General features: G+C 49.5%; 1 protein-coding gene across 1 annotated transcript in view; it reads left to right on the top strand.

The window, feature by feature from the left end:
• CLEC16A (C-type lectin domain containing 16A) overlaps nucleotides 1-14,279 on the top strand; it is a 199,619-nt gene that overhangs the window by 33,376 nt on the left and 151,964 nt on the right. Inside the window, 1 exon segment of the mRNA XM_039885578.1 lies at nucleotides 1,168-1,362. Coding sequence (XP_039741512.1) covers nucleotides 1,168-1,362 — 195 coding nt within the window.

A 14,279-nucleotide genomic window follows, 5' to 3' on the forward strand; every position in this document is an offset into this window, starting at 1 on the left:
CAGTTTCTGCCTTTACTTTTTTTTTTTTACAATATTTATTTTTAAAAAAAATTTTTTTTTAAGTTAAAAAGTTCAAGCAGGTAAAAACCAAGTTTCCTTTCTGCTTTTGTTCAACCTCCTGATTTCTATCCCTAGAGACAACTATAGTTACAGGATTTTCCTCTGTCCTTCCGGAAACGTTCTTTGCCAGGGGTTCTCACCTAGGGAAGATCTCACACCCCTGCTTCCCCCAGGGAACGTTTGGCAATACCTGGAGACATGTTTGGTTGTCCTAACTGGGGTGGGGGGTGCTACTGGCATCTAGTGGGTGGAGACCGGCGATGCTGGCAAATACCCTACAGCGCATAGGACGGCTCCCAGCGCAGGATTGTGGCCAAGGTTGAGAAACCCTGTCGCACGCATATGTAAGCACATGTAAATGTGTGCACACGCCCCACTTATACACAGGTAGTTGATAACCCCACTCTGTGCTGCACCGGTTTGCCTTTACATTTTAAAGCAAAGCAGCGAGTGTGTCTGAACCAGCTTTGCAAGGCAGTTTTGAATACTCTGATTCCTGAAGCCGTTCCTCTGAGCGTTGGGCAGCAGGGCGGGGTAGCAGTGCCATCCCAGATGGCCCAGTGCCTTCTGATTTTGCATCCTGGCATGACTAGGTCCGTCTCTGACTCGTGTGGCTTTTCTTCCCCAGTTTCCACACTTACCCATGCTGCTACAGAATCCTGGTGTGGCAAAGCCCACCACAGGGCTCACTGTTTGCTCGAGTGGTGGGATCACTGTGTAGCCGACCCTTTGCCAAGTCCTTTATTAGAACAAGACTCGTGGCCCCTTCTTCCCGTATAACTAAAGTCTTGGGCTGGTGCCTTCTGGTCTTATCATAATCGAATTTGACACTGAGATGCCTGTGGAGAGGAAGGAGTGTGCTGGTTTGGCTACTCCTTTCCCACGTTGCTTCACTTCAGCTGGATTTGGCCTCACCCAGCCATGAGGGACAGTCTCGCTTTTAATGCACTTCCTTCCGCTGAAGAGCAGCCAGCCAAATAGGCAACAGTCTGAATGAAGGAGGGGCCAGCCCTGAAAGGAGAAACGTGGAACTGGTGTCTCCTGAATGTGACCTATTCTTTGGATTTTAAATCACAGGGACTGCTGCTTAATACTGGACTTTTGTAGCCCAGACTTGCTGCAGGTCGAGGCAGAATGGTTGAAAGACTGCATGCTTTAATGCAAACCCTATTTGTTCTTTCTCACCAGGTCTTCCTAATTATACATCATGCACCCCTGGTGAACTCGTTAGCTGAAGTCATTCTGAATGGCGATCTGTCAGAGATGTACGCTAAGCCCGAACAGGATGTTCAGAGAAGTTGTGTAAGTCATTAGGGTCGGGACTACTTCTCGACCTTGATAAGAGGCCACAGGGCTCATTTTGGTAATCTCTGTGTTTCTTTAAAACCAGAAACCAACATTCTACTTACAGCAATGATGATGCATAAGCTGGCCTGGGAACCTAATCAGAGTCTTGAAATGGGTACCTAGGAAAATCCAGGGGTCGGTCCCAAGAGTGGATTCGTTGGTTGTGTGTTGTTGAACGGGGCCCCAGACTGTGTATCCACGAGACACCGTTGTGGGGACAGAATGAGAGAGACCTTGTCTAAGTCACAAATAGCCGCAGAGGCTGGACCTGAAACATTTGTGAAGACGTAGGCCCCATGTGAGAGCAGCAGGGAGTTGCTGGAACCGTGGCAAACTGGAGAGTGTTTGCATCCTTTGTGAGCAGTTGCTGTTCTACCCCCGCCTGCAGTCATTCTGCAGGAATATGGATGCAGTATCGCCAAGTTTTCTCACGTTTCCGGAGAAGCTGGGATTCTGCATTTTGATGCAAAATCTCCCAAGTTTTCAGTGGTCACCCAACTGTGGCCCATACAGCGCATGTTTGTGCGTTTTGTGCTGTGCTGAAGGAAAACACTGGAAGACCAGCGAGGCTTTCCCAGCTTGGCCCCTGTGTGTCTCGCCTGCCCTCCCTCCTGTCCTCCGGCTTATGTGTCCTGAGCTGCAGGCTACCTCAGCGCTGGTCCAGCTCGCTCTCTCCCCGGTGTGCCCCATGTTTCTGCCTTTGTACCTGTGCTCTTCCAAACCCAGTCTGGAAGGCCCTGGTGCCTGGTTCCCTCCTGTCAGAGATCTTACCGGCTTTCAGCAGCTTATGGCAGGCATCTTGTCTGTCATTGTATCCGCAGCAGCATGGCCTCGGCAGGCGTGCCTGAGATGAGTGCAGGGTTTTTCACAAAGGCTGTTTCATGAGGGCTCTGGCTCTGTGGCCAAATTCTCGGGCAATAGCCATACAGATAGCAGGCTGGCCGCACCCTTGGGTAGTCTGCTCTGTCGCCATATCTGAGTGAGTGGGCGGAGGGCCATCCTGTAGCATGAAAGGCCAGAACCGCATGGTGTACAATTACCAGAGGCCCCTGCACTTCTGGTTTTTCTGGTGCACGATGGATCGGCTAGGCCGTTTTGCTCTTTAAGGCGGCATTTGAGCCTCTGAAAAGGTTCCCAGAAACTTTCTGTCCTTGTTGGTGGTGGCGTTAGTTCAGCTGAATTGAATGGGGCCTTTTCATGGCCCCTGTCTGGCCCATCCCTTCTTTGATTCATTCAGCAAGTGTTTCTTAAGCCCTTTCGTTGGCTCTGGCATCGTGCTAGTTCTGGGAATATACAAAATCCTAAATAGTTTCTGTTGTTTTGGAGCCTTATGGTTCAGGAAAGACAGGCGTTGATCAAGTATACAAAGGGCTATACTATCTCGAGTCTTATAGTAAGTGCTCTAAAGGGAGGGAGTAGTGTTTGCTGAGAGGGTTTGACCTAGAGGTGACAGGGGTGACAGGTATTGAACAGGAAGGACTCCCCTACTGGTCCGTGTCATGACAACACGTGGACTAGAAAATACGGAGCTGACTCGGTGTCCAAGGAGCCAGAGAGATTTCTTTGCAGCGTTCTTAAATTCGCTTTTGCAGAACAAACGCAAGTGCTAGGTCAGCAGAATCGGCAGGACCTCCCAGTCAGAGCTGCTGAGGACTCGCCAATCAGTGGACCACCTTGTTTCACCCCATTTGGAAAACAGAGATCAAGCCCTACTCAGGAGGGCTGTTGGTGAGGATGGGAAGGAAATATACAGGTTGCAACCCGGCCCTCAGAGCTGTTTGGTTTGATGTTCACAGTGTTTAAAAGGAAATTTGGGAAGTTTCACATGAAAACCCAGATTTCGGGGTTGTCTTGAACAGTCAGAAGATCTGGTTCCCATCGTGCTCGTTTCTGCGGGAAGCTTCTCAGGGGTGGCCTCCATCACATGAAGTGTGAGTTTGCCGTTAAATTCGCCTGGTCCCCACCCAGCCTGCTGCTACCTCATACTCCATTTAGTGGCAACGTATTAGACTTTGTTTTGTCTCATGATTTCCAGAGAGCTGCTACGGCTTCATCGTAGGATGTCTTCCTATAAGACACTCACTGCTGAAGCGAGACTTGGTGTTCCAAGATGAACCCAGAGATCATCAAGACACTGGGTTTTGCAGGGTTTTTTCATTGAAATCGATTGGCATGCAGTTGTAAGGAATAATAATACCCTTTCTCTAGTTTTCCCTCAATGGTAACATCTTGCAAAACTCAAGTACAGTACCACAAGCAGGATATTGACATTCATACATGGGGTTTACAATTTGAGCAAAAGCAAACTGCAAAAAGTTACTGGTGACCTCTCAGCTTAGGGTACCCACTTTAGTTGAAGCTTCTAATCAGAGGGAGCATTTAGATCTGTTCTTCCTCCCAGTGGCCTCTGCTTAGGATGAAGGTCGTGCCTCCAATGTGACAGACATGCAGACGCTCGTTGTGGTGGATGCCTGAACTGAAAATGAGATTCTTTTGAATGTGGAAGGAATTGCCAGCCCAAGTGAAAGTGTCAGCTTTCTACTTCCGGTTTTTGCCTTACCCCAGTGCGAAATCAAAGTTTGTTGTATTCTGATGACGGCAGTTGAAATTTGGGAAGAGTGGAGGTGACTCTCATTTATGATTTGTTTGACAATAGTCCTGGTAAGATTTACCTTCCTTCCCTCTGAGCAAGAACAGTCTCCTGTTGTTTCCTGCCTGACTCGGATGTGGTTTGGTCATACTTGTTTTAAGTTTCTTGGTCTTTTTTAACCTACTTTCTCCTTCCCGTAATTTATAGATAAGTTACTGGTATTGCTTCATTTTACCAGCAGACCTTTCACAAAACCAAACCAAAATTGAAGAGAGAGAAGCAGAGAGGGGCAAGCAGAGTTATTTGAAAAGTCTGTAATTTAGGGTTAAATTTAAAACACATCAGCATGGTTAGGTAAATGTCTAATTGAAATTCGTCTGTGCATTAAAATCATATGGTTCTTTCTAAGGGATAATTCTTGCTATAATTCTAATGCACAGCAGATAGTGTTTCTTGCCAGGGAAATAGAATGAGAGAACACTAATTCTGAAACTGCTAACATCTCATTACTTTTGCAAAATGAACGTATAGATTAGATTATGGGATATGCCTCATGACCTGTAGGTACTTTTTTTTTAAGTAGGGACTTTTTTCATCCTGGGTTTCTGTGGATAGTTTCCTTAGTTTTTGCATTCATTCATCCATTATTCAACAGAGACGCAGTGGTGCACAGGGGAGACGTGACCCCTGCCCACCCCCTGCCCTCCCTGGGCTTCTCATCCCCTGTGGGGACAGGGAACTGTGTCTCGGAGATGCCTGCATCGTCTGTGCCATCATAGGGCTTGCCAGAGAGGCTCAGGGGGCACTTACTGCAGGAATGAATGACTCGATGGGTGAAGTGTTGGGGTCACAAGGGCCCTTGTGAGGTTCTTAATGACTCTCAGAACAGAAATAGCCTCAGGGCCTGACCCTCACATGCCACTTTCTCTTTGATCAGAGGCTAGCATCTCCGGCAGTGTGAATGGATTGCCTTGGGGCTGGTCCACATTCTGCCTTAAGAGGCGGTCTAATGGAGTGGACTCTTCAGAGCCAGCTGCCCGGGCTCCTCAGATCCGGGCTCCTCGTCTCACTACATGTGTCTCGGGGCAAGTCAGTACACCTCTCTAATCCTCAGTTTCCTCACCTCTCTAGTTAGAATAACAAACGTGGATTTTCAGAGAGGGTTGCATGCAGCGTAAAGAGCTTCTTCCAAAACCTAGCGATCATCAAGTTCTAAATATTAGATGTTATCATTATCATGATCTTCGATTCTGAGCTGGCAGAACAACTCCATGTCCCCTACTTGGGACCTCCCTTCTTGGTACGATTAACATAGAGGTGCACTCAGTATGCCCCTTAGGGAGGCGCCTTATGACCAAGGCACGGAGGGCCAAGTGTCAGCAACAGTGATGACACAGTGACAGCGCTAATAGGAAGCATTTAGTGACAGCGGGGTGAGCCCTCTGTGCACTCCGGGCCCGCTGGCCGAGCCACCCCGATCTGATCTTTGGAAAGTGCAAACACTTAACCGGCAGTTGTACGTTCACATGGTTGGCTGGCTGTGAATTCAGAATGGGAACTGAAAATTCAGGAGAATACCCTCGTCTGTCACAAAGTGAGGATGTCAGCCATCTCTCTGTAGGCACCAGTTCAGCCAGTTGGGATGGTCTCCAGATGATTCTCTGGGGATCCAAAAGAGTGAGTGCACACCTATGAAATTAGCTGACAGTTCTGTGCGTGATACCTTTCCTTCCTGGCAGCTGGGCCCTCTGCTAGCAGAACACTCTGTTGGGACGTGGCCTGTGGAGCCAGTGACTGAGAAAGCAGCAGCCTGGCCTCTCTGGCCTGTCTTTGCAGAAGCCAAATCTGGGCTTGGGGACTCCGGCTGCTACTTCAGTGTTCTCTCCAAACCAAGCTTGAATCAGACAAGCCTCCCGCGTAGCGAATGCAGCAGGCAAGATAGTCCCCCAGATTAGAGTTCCCCCACATCCTTCAGTGACCTTGACCTTAACTCGTGACCTCTGGTTAATCAGTACCGGTTCTGAAGGACACCCATTCTTCTTCCTGAAAGTGGTAATAGGCTTCGGGGAGAAGGTCGATTATGTCACCGAAGGAAAAAATAGACTTGTATAAATCAAAGGCCTTAACTGGCACCATTGCAAGCATTTCCACAAAAGAATCAGAGCTCGTGTGTATTCTCCCTTTTTGCGGGGCATTGTGGTCTACCCTGTGTTCCCTCAATGGGGTTAGGGCTCCGAGGCACCACTGTTGCCTGCAGAAGTGTTGAGTGGGGCAGCGCTGGTTCACAGAGAAGAGGATTGGACAGAATCAGAGAGAACCCAGGGGGCAGCGTGTTGCACATATCAAGTAAGGTGTCGTTGTAGATGAGTGACCTCTTAGAAACGATCGCCTCTCCCTTCCCCCGCTGCAGAGGTGGGGCTGGACAACTGACCGAGGCAGTCCCATGGTGTGGAGGCTCACAGAGGGGCACCCTTCAGCCAGGGCTGCAGGTGACTGGACCCAAGGGGCTGGGGATGCTGTTCCCGATCCGGTGAGCCAGAGAAGTGCCAGGGTTTCTCAGAATGGTCCCATCCCGGAGGAGCCAAAAGGGAAGAACAGAGTGGGCAAAGCGGGGGTGGGGGTGGAGAATTTCCGTGACTCAGACCCTAGCTGGCTTTTTTGTGTCTGCCCGGCAGCATGACACAGAAAGGGCTGGGGCGGCCACAAGGCTGGAGACAGACAGCTCCGGGGTGTGAGGTAGTGTCACGCCCCCTGCTGAATGAGTCTGCCCTGAGACTAGCCTGTATTGAACCACTGGTGACTCCTTCCAGGTTTCTGCTAAAATCAGAAAAATCGAGGATGGGGTCAGAAAAGCGAGGCACCAACAGTGCTGGTGTAGACTCTGTCCTGGGGCTTCGTTAGTTTTCATCAGTCACCTAATATCTTTGGGCATTTGAGGTTTTTAACCAGACTCTTGAGTTCCTTAAAGCTGGGTCAGCATTATCTATTCATCTATTCAACAAATAATTATTGGGCTAATATCAGGCGCTGTTCTAAGCACAGCAGATATACCAGGGAACGAAACAAAGACTCCTGACCTCTGGGAGCTTCTATTGCGTTGGGAAGAAGGAGAGGAACAATAACACTCTTAGTAAATATTGCATATTAGAACGTAGAAAGGCAGCAGTAGGGAAGCGGATAAGGGAGAGGGGGCAGTGAAAGGCGGCTCGAGTGGGATGCAGTTCTCCACAGAGTGGCCAGGCTGGGCTTCACTGGGAAGGTGACATTTGAGTATAGATGTGAAGGAAGTGAGGGAGCGAGTCATGCACATATCTGCGGGGAAGAATGTTTTGACCAGCAAGAGCCAGTGCAAAGGCCCTGAGGCAGCAGCGTGCCCGGTGTGTCAGCAACAGCAAGGAGGAGGAGGAAGGGGAATGAGGGGCCATGGCATGTGGCACCTTGCGAGCCATTGGCAGACTTGGGAGTTTTCACTGAGAGAAATGGGAATGTCTTAACCTCTTTGTCTCCAGTGTTCAGCGTGGTTCCTGCAGGAAACATCGATTATCTCAAAATAACGAATCTCAGTGAGGGAATTGAACACCGTGTCTAATGAGCAGAGAGATCCAGGTTGGTCAGTGCCAAAGTCCTCCAGCCAGGAAACCTGGTTTTGCTTGGGGTGCTTTGCCTGACGGGAAGCTAGGGGCCACACGTGGGTGAGAATAGGACTTCTCTGTCCTCTTCCCTCTCCTGGTGCTCCAGCAATTTAATGACAGCGGGCCGGGAGGGGAGTGGCGTGTGTCACTCATTGCCTGACCAAGGACGATAGACATGGCAGGTGGGTACGGCTCATCCCAGGAGACAGTTAGTGAAGTTTTCCAGTGAGTTCTAAGGCCAGGCTGGCCTGAAGATTGCTGCCCGCTGCCCACCTGCTGAGATGCTTCTAACCTGCCCCCAGGGGACTTTCCTGGTAACCTCCAGCCAGGCACAGGGACAGGTTCTCAAGAGCTTCATGAGCAAAGAGAAGGAGAAAGAAAAGCACATTAATTCCCTCAGATGATGTTGTTCTGGTGACACTTGCCTCTGGATGGGTCACTCCCTGGTACGAGCGGCGCCCATCTGTTGGGCACTTGCTGTGTGCCCGGCTGGCGGGTCTGCTCCCCTTTTCTTCTCCCTCCCCACGCAGGGGTTTCTGGAGCACCCACACATTCCGGGCAGGCATTGTGCTGGCCTCAGGGAACACAGGATGACCAAGACAGATGAAATCCCCTGTCCTGATATTCTGGGCTGAGGAACCAGTAAACAAGCTTGTCAACACAGACTTAAGACCAGATCTGGGAAGAAAGAGCAAACAGGTTTGGGAGGTGATGGTGAGGGAATCCTCCCTGGGGAGATGACATTAGATGCGAGGACTGAAGGATAAGGAGCTCGCTCACCCCGATGAGAGTTGGGGGGTGGGTTGGGGGCAAGGCTTGTGATGATCAGGGCATGGAAAATGGTGAGTCAGAGCCCTCAGTGGGAATGAGCGGCTGTCTGAGATCAGAGAGAGGCCAGTATGCGAGAAACGTACCGGGTCAAGGGGAGAGGGGACATTTTCCATTTTAGAGAAGAGGAACATGCGAGTTCTTCTAACATCTCATTTAAGACTCATAATAACCCAGAGAGTGGGGTCGTATTATCTCCCATTCTCCCAGAGGATAAGTAAGTGATCATTCTGTTGTCACCCAGTTGCAGGGGACTGCAGGTATTTAGCCCCGAATCTTCATGCTGTTTCTATTTTGTGTCCTTAGGTCACCATCTGCAATCATAGTCACTTCCAGTTTAGCATGAGATGTAGGGTTCTGGACCTAATATTTTGGATGCCTGAGGGTCACCAATCTTTCATAGTCCATTATCTTTTTTCACAAAACAATATAGTAAAATACTCTTCCTAAGGAAATACCAAATAAGTGCTCGATATATCATTATTTAATGAAAAAGTATATTTTATTTTGCACAAGCATCGAATATCCCTCTTCGGTCATAAATATCTTGCAATTAATTCATCCCATAAGCATTCATTAGCTCCTGATCGACTGCCAGGCGTGGCATTGTGGGGGACAGAGAAGATGACCTGGGGTGGAGAAGGCCGGGCGGTGAGGTCGGTCTCCTACAGACCCAGCAAGATCCCAGAGGTCGCCGTCTAGGAAGTCACAGCCCTGTCTCGATGTTCCCTGCTGTTCCCCACAAGAGTGCTGAGCGAGTGTGCGGTGCACGTCTCCTGAGCTCAGAGTTCGTTCCGATTCCAGGTAAATGGGCATTGCTTTGGTTTATGCCTCTGCGGCTGCGATGCCCCCTGATAATTGGCCATTTCGTGGGGAAGAATTGCCATGCTCCTCTTGTTAATGGAAGTGGCCTGTTACCTCTTCATGTTTCCCCCTCGCTAGGTTTTATTTTCCCCGTGAAATTTGGCAGCATTGCCCAGACGCCTCACTGGTGTGGTCGTGGCTGTGCGTTCCGGACACGTGGTGGGCTTTGGTTCCGCAGCCCCACGTCACTCACGATTTGGCACGTAACACTCGCCCCCATACATCACCCCGGAGTTGTTCCGGTCTGATGTTTGCTTGCTGGTCACTTTATCCTGAATGAGAAGAGGCTCACTCTGCAGCAAGTCTCGGCCCGTTTCCTTCTGCAGCCAGTTGCAAAGCCACGTACTGTGGTGCTGTTGGTTATGCTATGGGCCACCGTGACCTATGATGTTGGGAGCTCTGTGTATATGAGGCAAAAATGGGAAACAATTATGTATTATGGCTAGCCATAATGATCGTCAGGTCAGAGGGCCACCTGATGAATGATGGGTAAACTGTCCCTGAGCTTTTGTTCCACAGGGCTGGCTACCTGCTCCTCCAATTAGTGTGACAGTGCTTTTACACCAATCCTTCAGTGTCATGCTTTTACACCAATCCTTCAGCAGTGCTTGTTGAAGACAATGGATGTTTGAGCACAGGGGCAGTGAAGCTAGACTTCCTGGGTTCAAATCCTGGCTCTGCCTCTCACTAGCCGGTGACCTTGGGCAGGTCCCTCACTTTCTATAGCTCCCTGCCCCATTCAGTTGTTTGGAGCAGTGGTCCCCAACCTTTGTGGCACCAGGGACTGGTGCTCTTATGAGAATCTAATGCCTGAGGATCTGAGGTAGAGCTGAGGTGGTGATGCTAGCGCTGGGAAGTGGCTGCAAATACAGATGAAACTTCTCTCCCTTGCCTGCTGCTCACCTCCTGCTGTGTGGCCCAGGGTTGGGGACCCCTGGTTTGGAGGATAAAGTAAGTCCATGTATGTAAAGTGCTCAGAGCAGCGCTGGGCGCATTGCAGGTGCTCACTGGGTGTAACGGTTGTTATTACCTGGAAAAGGTAACAAGAGAGTGTGCTACCTCTCGGCACCCCACAGCAGCTCTGGGGGTGGGGGGAGTGCTGATATGAGGCCCTATTGATGCATGTGGAAACCGAGGCCCACAGAGGAGGAAGTAGTGAGCAGTGCAGCCAGGACTCACACCAAACTGAGTAGGACACCGAGCCCAGGCTCCGGCTGCTCCCGTGTCCCTGTGGATCCTACCCTGCCTTTGTGCTGTACACCCCACCAGTCCCCGTCCCTGAGGCTGGAGGGTGCGGAGAGTGGCCAGGGTCCCAGGAACACTTTGGAGAGGCTGAGTCTAGACCACTAACAAATCAGAAAGCCAGCAAACAGTAAGTTGCTGGGAGCTAAGGAGTCAAGTTTAAAACAGAGTGCGATTGTTTTTCAAAGTTAACCCTTCCCCTGCCATCTCTTCCATCCCAGTGAGCTGTTTGCCAGAAAGTCGAAGGCAAACAAATATTTCTAGAGTCAACAAATATTTCTAGAGTCACCCGTTTGTGGCCGGCAGTCTGCCAGGCATTTTTGCAGTCAGGATCTCATTTCGGCCCCATGGCAGCATGTGATGGATGCTGTGGACTCTGTTTTGCAGATGAGGAAACTGAGGCTCATTCGGTCAGGGTCACTCGGCCAGTAGGTGGGTATGAGGTCTGGCCTCACCCCTGCCCTTGTGTTGGGCCTGTTTCTGTGAGTCAGTATGGCTGCCTCCTTTCTTGGGGAAAACCTTTTTCATAGTTCTCAAATCCCTTCGCAGAGCTGTTTGAACAAAAGGATTCTAGTTGCTCTCTCGAAAGATGAGTGGGCTAGGCCCGGGAGACGCTGAAGGAGAGCTTTCTTAGCTTCGTTATTATGACTGCCTCTACAGATCCAGACAGAATTCTGGGGCCGTGTCATATGTCCTGTCCCTTTCTTGCCCCATTTAGCCACCAATCTCCATTTCCTTCTCAACCAAGATTCTGCCTGGTGTTCCCACGTTCCTTGTCCTGGCCACTCTCCAGTCCCTTTCTTCTCCCTTCCCCACGGCACCAATGAAACACACTCAACAGGTAGTGTAACTAGTAGGGCGCTTTGGCGAGGGCACCCCAGCGTCGCTTCCTAGGCCACAAGCATCATGGGCTCCTTCATGAGCAGCTGGCTGGAGAGGCCGCCCAGCTGGCCTGGCACCACCCCCTGACTTGCCATGTTTATGTTGCTGCCTGGGGAGCTGGCCAAGCACATTGTGTCCCGGGCACAGCTGCTGTCACCTTCTAAGCTCCCCTGACCCTTAGCCTGGCACAGTTCCCACTCTGTGCCACCGGTGTCCTCTTCCTCCTACTTGTCTCGTGGGGCACACGACAGGACATTGCCTGCTCCTGGCTGGACCGCGAGTGCTGTGAAGGTGTGGCCTTGGCTTCCTCGCTCTCAGCCCAGCACTTGGTGTCTCATCGGGGCTCAGGGAAGGACTGGGTCAGCCCCCTGTTGGCTGCAGTGAACCCGATGGCTGCAGTGTCCTCGCTTGTATTTAGGGCACTGTGACAGTCTGACTTTACTGAAAATAAAGTCTAGGAAAAAATTTTTTTTTTTGAGAGATAATAAAGTGCATAAAAGTGGAGTATTTTAGGTGTACCATTTGATGGCTTTGTACACATGATTACGTTAATGTGTAATTCAGGTGAAGACAGAAAACATTTCAGGCATCCCATACAGATCTTTCTCAGTCCCTAACCAGCACCCACCCCACAAACCCCTCCCCCTAGCTAATCACCATTCTGACCTCCAGAGGTGCCTTTTTAAAGGTATTTTTTTTAAATTGTGGTGAAATACGTTTAACGAATAACATTTACGATGGATTAACGATTTTTAAGTCACAGTTCAGTGGCATTAGTACATTCTTTCAAAGTGGTCTTTACATTTAAATGGCACTAGTCGTACTTTCTTGGGTAAAACAACTGAATGATATAGAAGCAACTAGAGTAGAAAGTGAAAGTTGCCCCAACCTCAGTATCTTCCTCAGAAGGAACCACTGTTTTCAGTTTGTGTATCCTCCCAGACCTTGCTCGATGTACCATCATGCAAATATCTATCAGCACAGGAAAACGTGAGATATATGCACATGTTTTAAATGGATAGTTTTGGTTTTTAACTGTAAACAGAATCCTTGATTGGTTGATTAATTGATTGATTGATGGCAACTACCCTTTTCACGTGCAGTCTGTGTCTGGCCTTCTAAGGGGGGCGTGCCAGGCCTAGTAGAGGACATTCTCTTTGACATTGTGGCATCGGCGATTCTGCGTCTTCTTCACTCAGACTCTGGCCTTATGTGTTTCTGTCCTTCCTCCTGACCCCTTGCTCCCGACCCCTTCTCATTGTCCTCGCAGAGTCTGCTCTCAGATCCCACAGCCCCTAAAAGGCCTTAGTTATTGTTGATCCCTGGGGAGTTACCGCGAGCATTCAACTTTTAAGCAAGGCCGAAAGTCTTAGGTTGGAGGAGTGACAGCTAGTGGAAGGTGTTGTTAACCAGCAGGCAGTGACAGACACGTTAGGGAACAGTTAAGCCCTTGGGCCACCCCTGAAATCACATTGCTGGCCTTCAGCTGCCCCTGACCCCAGAAGCCAGCCTAAATGTCCAGCCAGAGCCCATGGCTCTCACCTTGCCTCCCCGGCTTGGGTACCTGGCAGAACGTCTATGAATCAAGGAGGGCCCCAGATCTCCACGCTCCTGCGGCTCAGGCTCCAGGTCCCCGGGAGGTGAGCCCTCAGTCCATCCCCTCCTGCGGCATTTGGGAAACAGACCGTACTTGCAGAATACTTTTCTCTGGGGCACGTGTGGTTTGCTTTTTTTATGAGAAGGAAAACCCGAGCCTTCTGATTTTTGACTCTGCAGTGGGCTTCATGACTTCCGGTTGGTTTCGTCACACCTGCTCTCCCACTGTGTGACGACAGTCAGCTCCCGATGGTCAGGCAACGTGTTTCTTCTCTTCTTCCCTTTCCTTCTTTATTATTCTCTGCTTCATTTTGGATACGGTGGGACATAGCCAGCCCTGAATTCACTCAGCACCCCATCCCATCAAGGCCCTGCCTTCTGCAGGCACCTGGTTTAGTAAGATGGTTGGGGCTCTTCTCCTGGGGGCTTTGTATCTGGGACATCTGGGTTTGTCCAGTGTGACAGAGAGATTCCTGAGAGGCTTGCGGTCGGAAGGCTCTGAGCAGAACAGCAGGAATGATCTTGAATCTCTACCCACGTTTCCCAGCCAAGCCCTATCAGCTTCTCCATGTTAACTGTGAGATTTCGATGATGTCCGGATTAAGAAAAAAATTAGGTTTTTTAAATATGGAAGAAAAGAGAGAAAAGCAAGTCCATAGTTCCAATGTCCAAATGATCCTTGTTGAATTTTTTAAAATGTCAGTGTGCATACATGATTAGAAATTTCAAACCCAATGAGAAAATGTAGAAATGAAAAATTGTAATTATACTTGGTGGGTGTACACCCACCCAAAGATGAAATACCAATATGTTCTTATACAGCTTTCCAGGAAAAATTGTGGCAATACCATCATGTGGAGCCTTTGAAAAGCTTTACAGAAAAGGGACCCTACTGTGTTCCCTGTTCTTGCTTTTTTCATCCTGGTGCTGTTTCTGTATCAGTATCACTAGATTTAAAAAAAGACCTCAGTCTTTTTAACATCCGCGTGGATTCCCATTCTGTGGACAGACCATAATTAACTGCTCCCCTGTTGATGGACATCTAGGTTATTTCCAGCTGTTACTGGGTAGGTTGCATTTTAAAGGTTTGAAATTTCCCCAGCAAGCATGCTTTCCCTTCTTCCACTCCCGAGCACCTGATCACTGAGAAAAGCAGATCCCTTGGGAAAGTTTTTAAATTCATTTTCAGAGTTGATTTTTTTTTTTTTTTTTAGTGGTGAGGAAAAGGAAGGTGACTG

Source organism: Pteropus medius, unplaced genomic scaffold, assembly GCF_902729225.1.
Source record: "Pteropus medius unplaced genomic scaffold, Ma_sr-lr_union100, whole genome shotgun sequence".
Classification (NCBI taxonomy): domain Eukaryota; kingdom Metazoa; phylum Chordata; class Mammalia; order Chiroptera; family Pteropodidae; genus Pteropus; species Pteropus medius.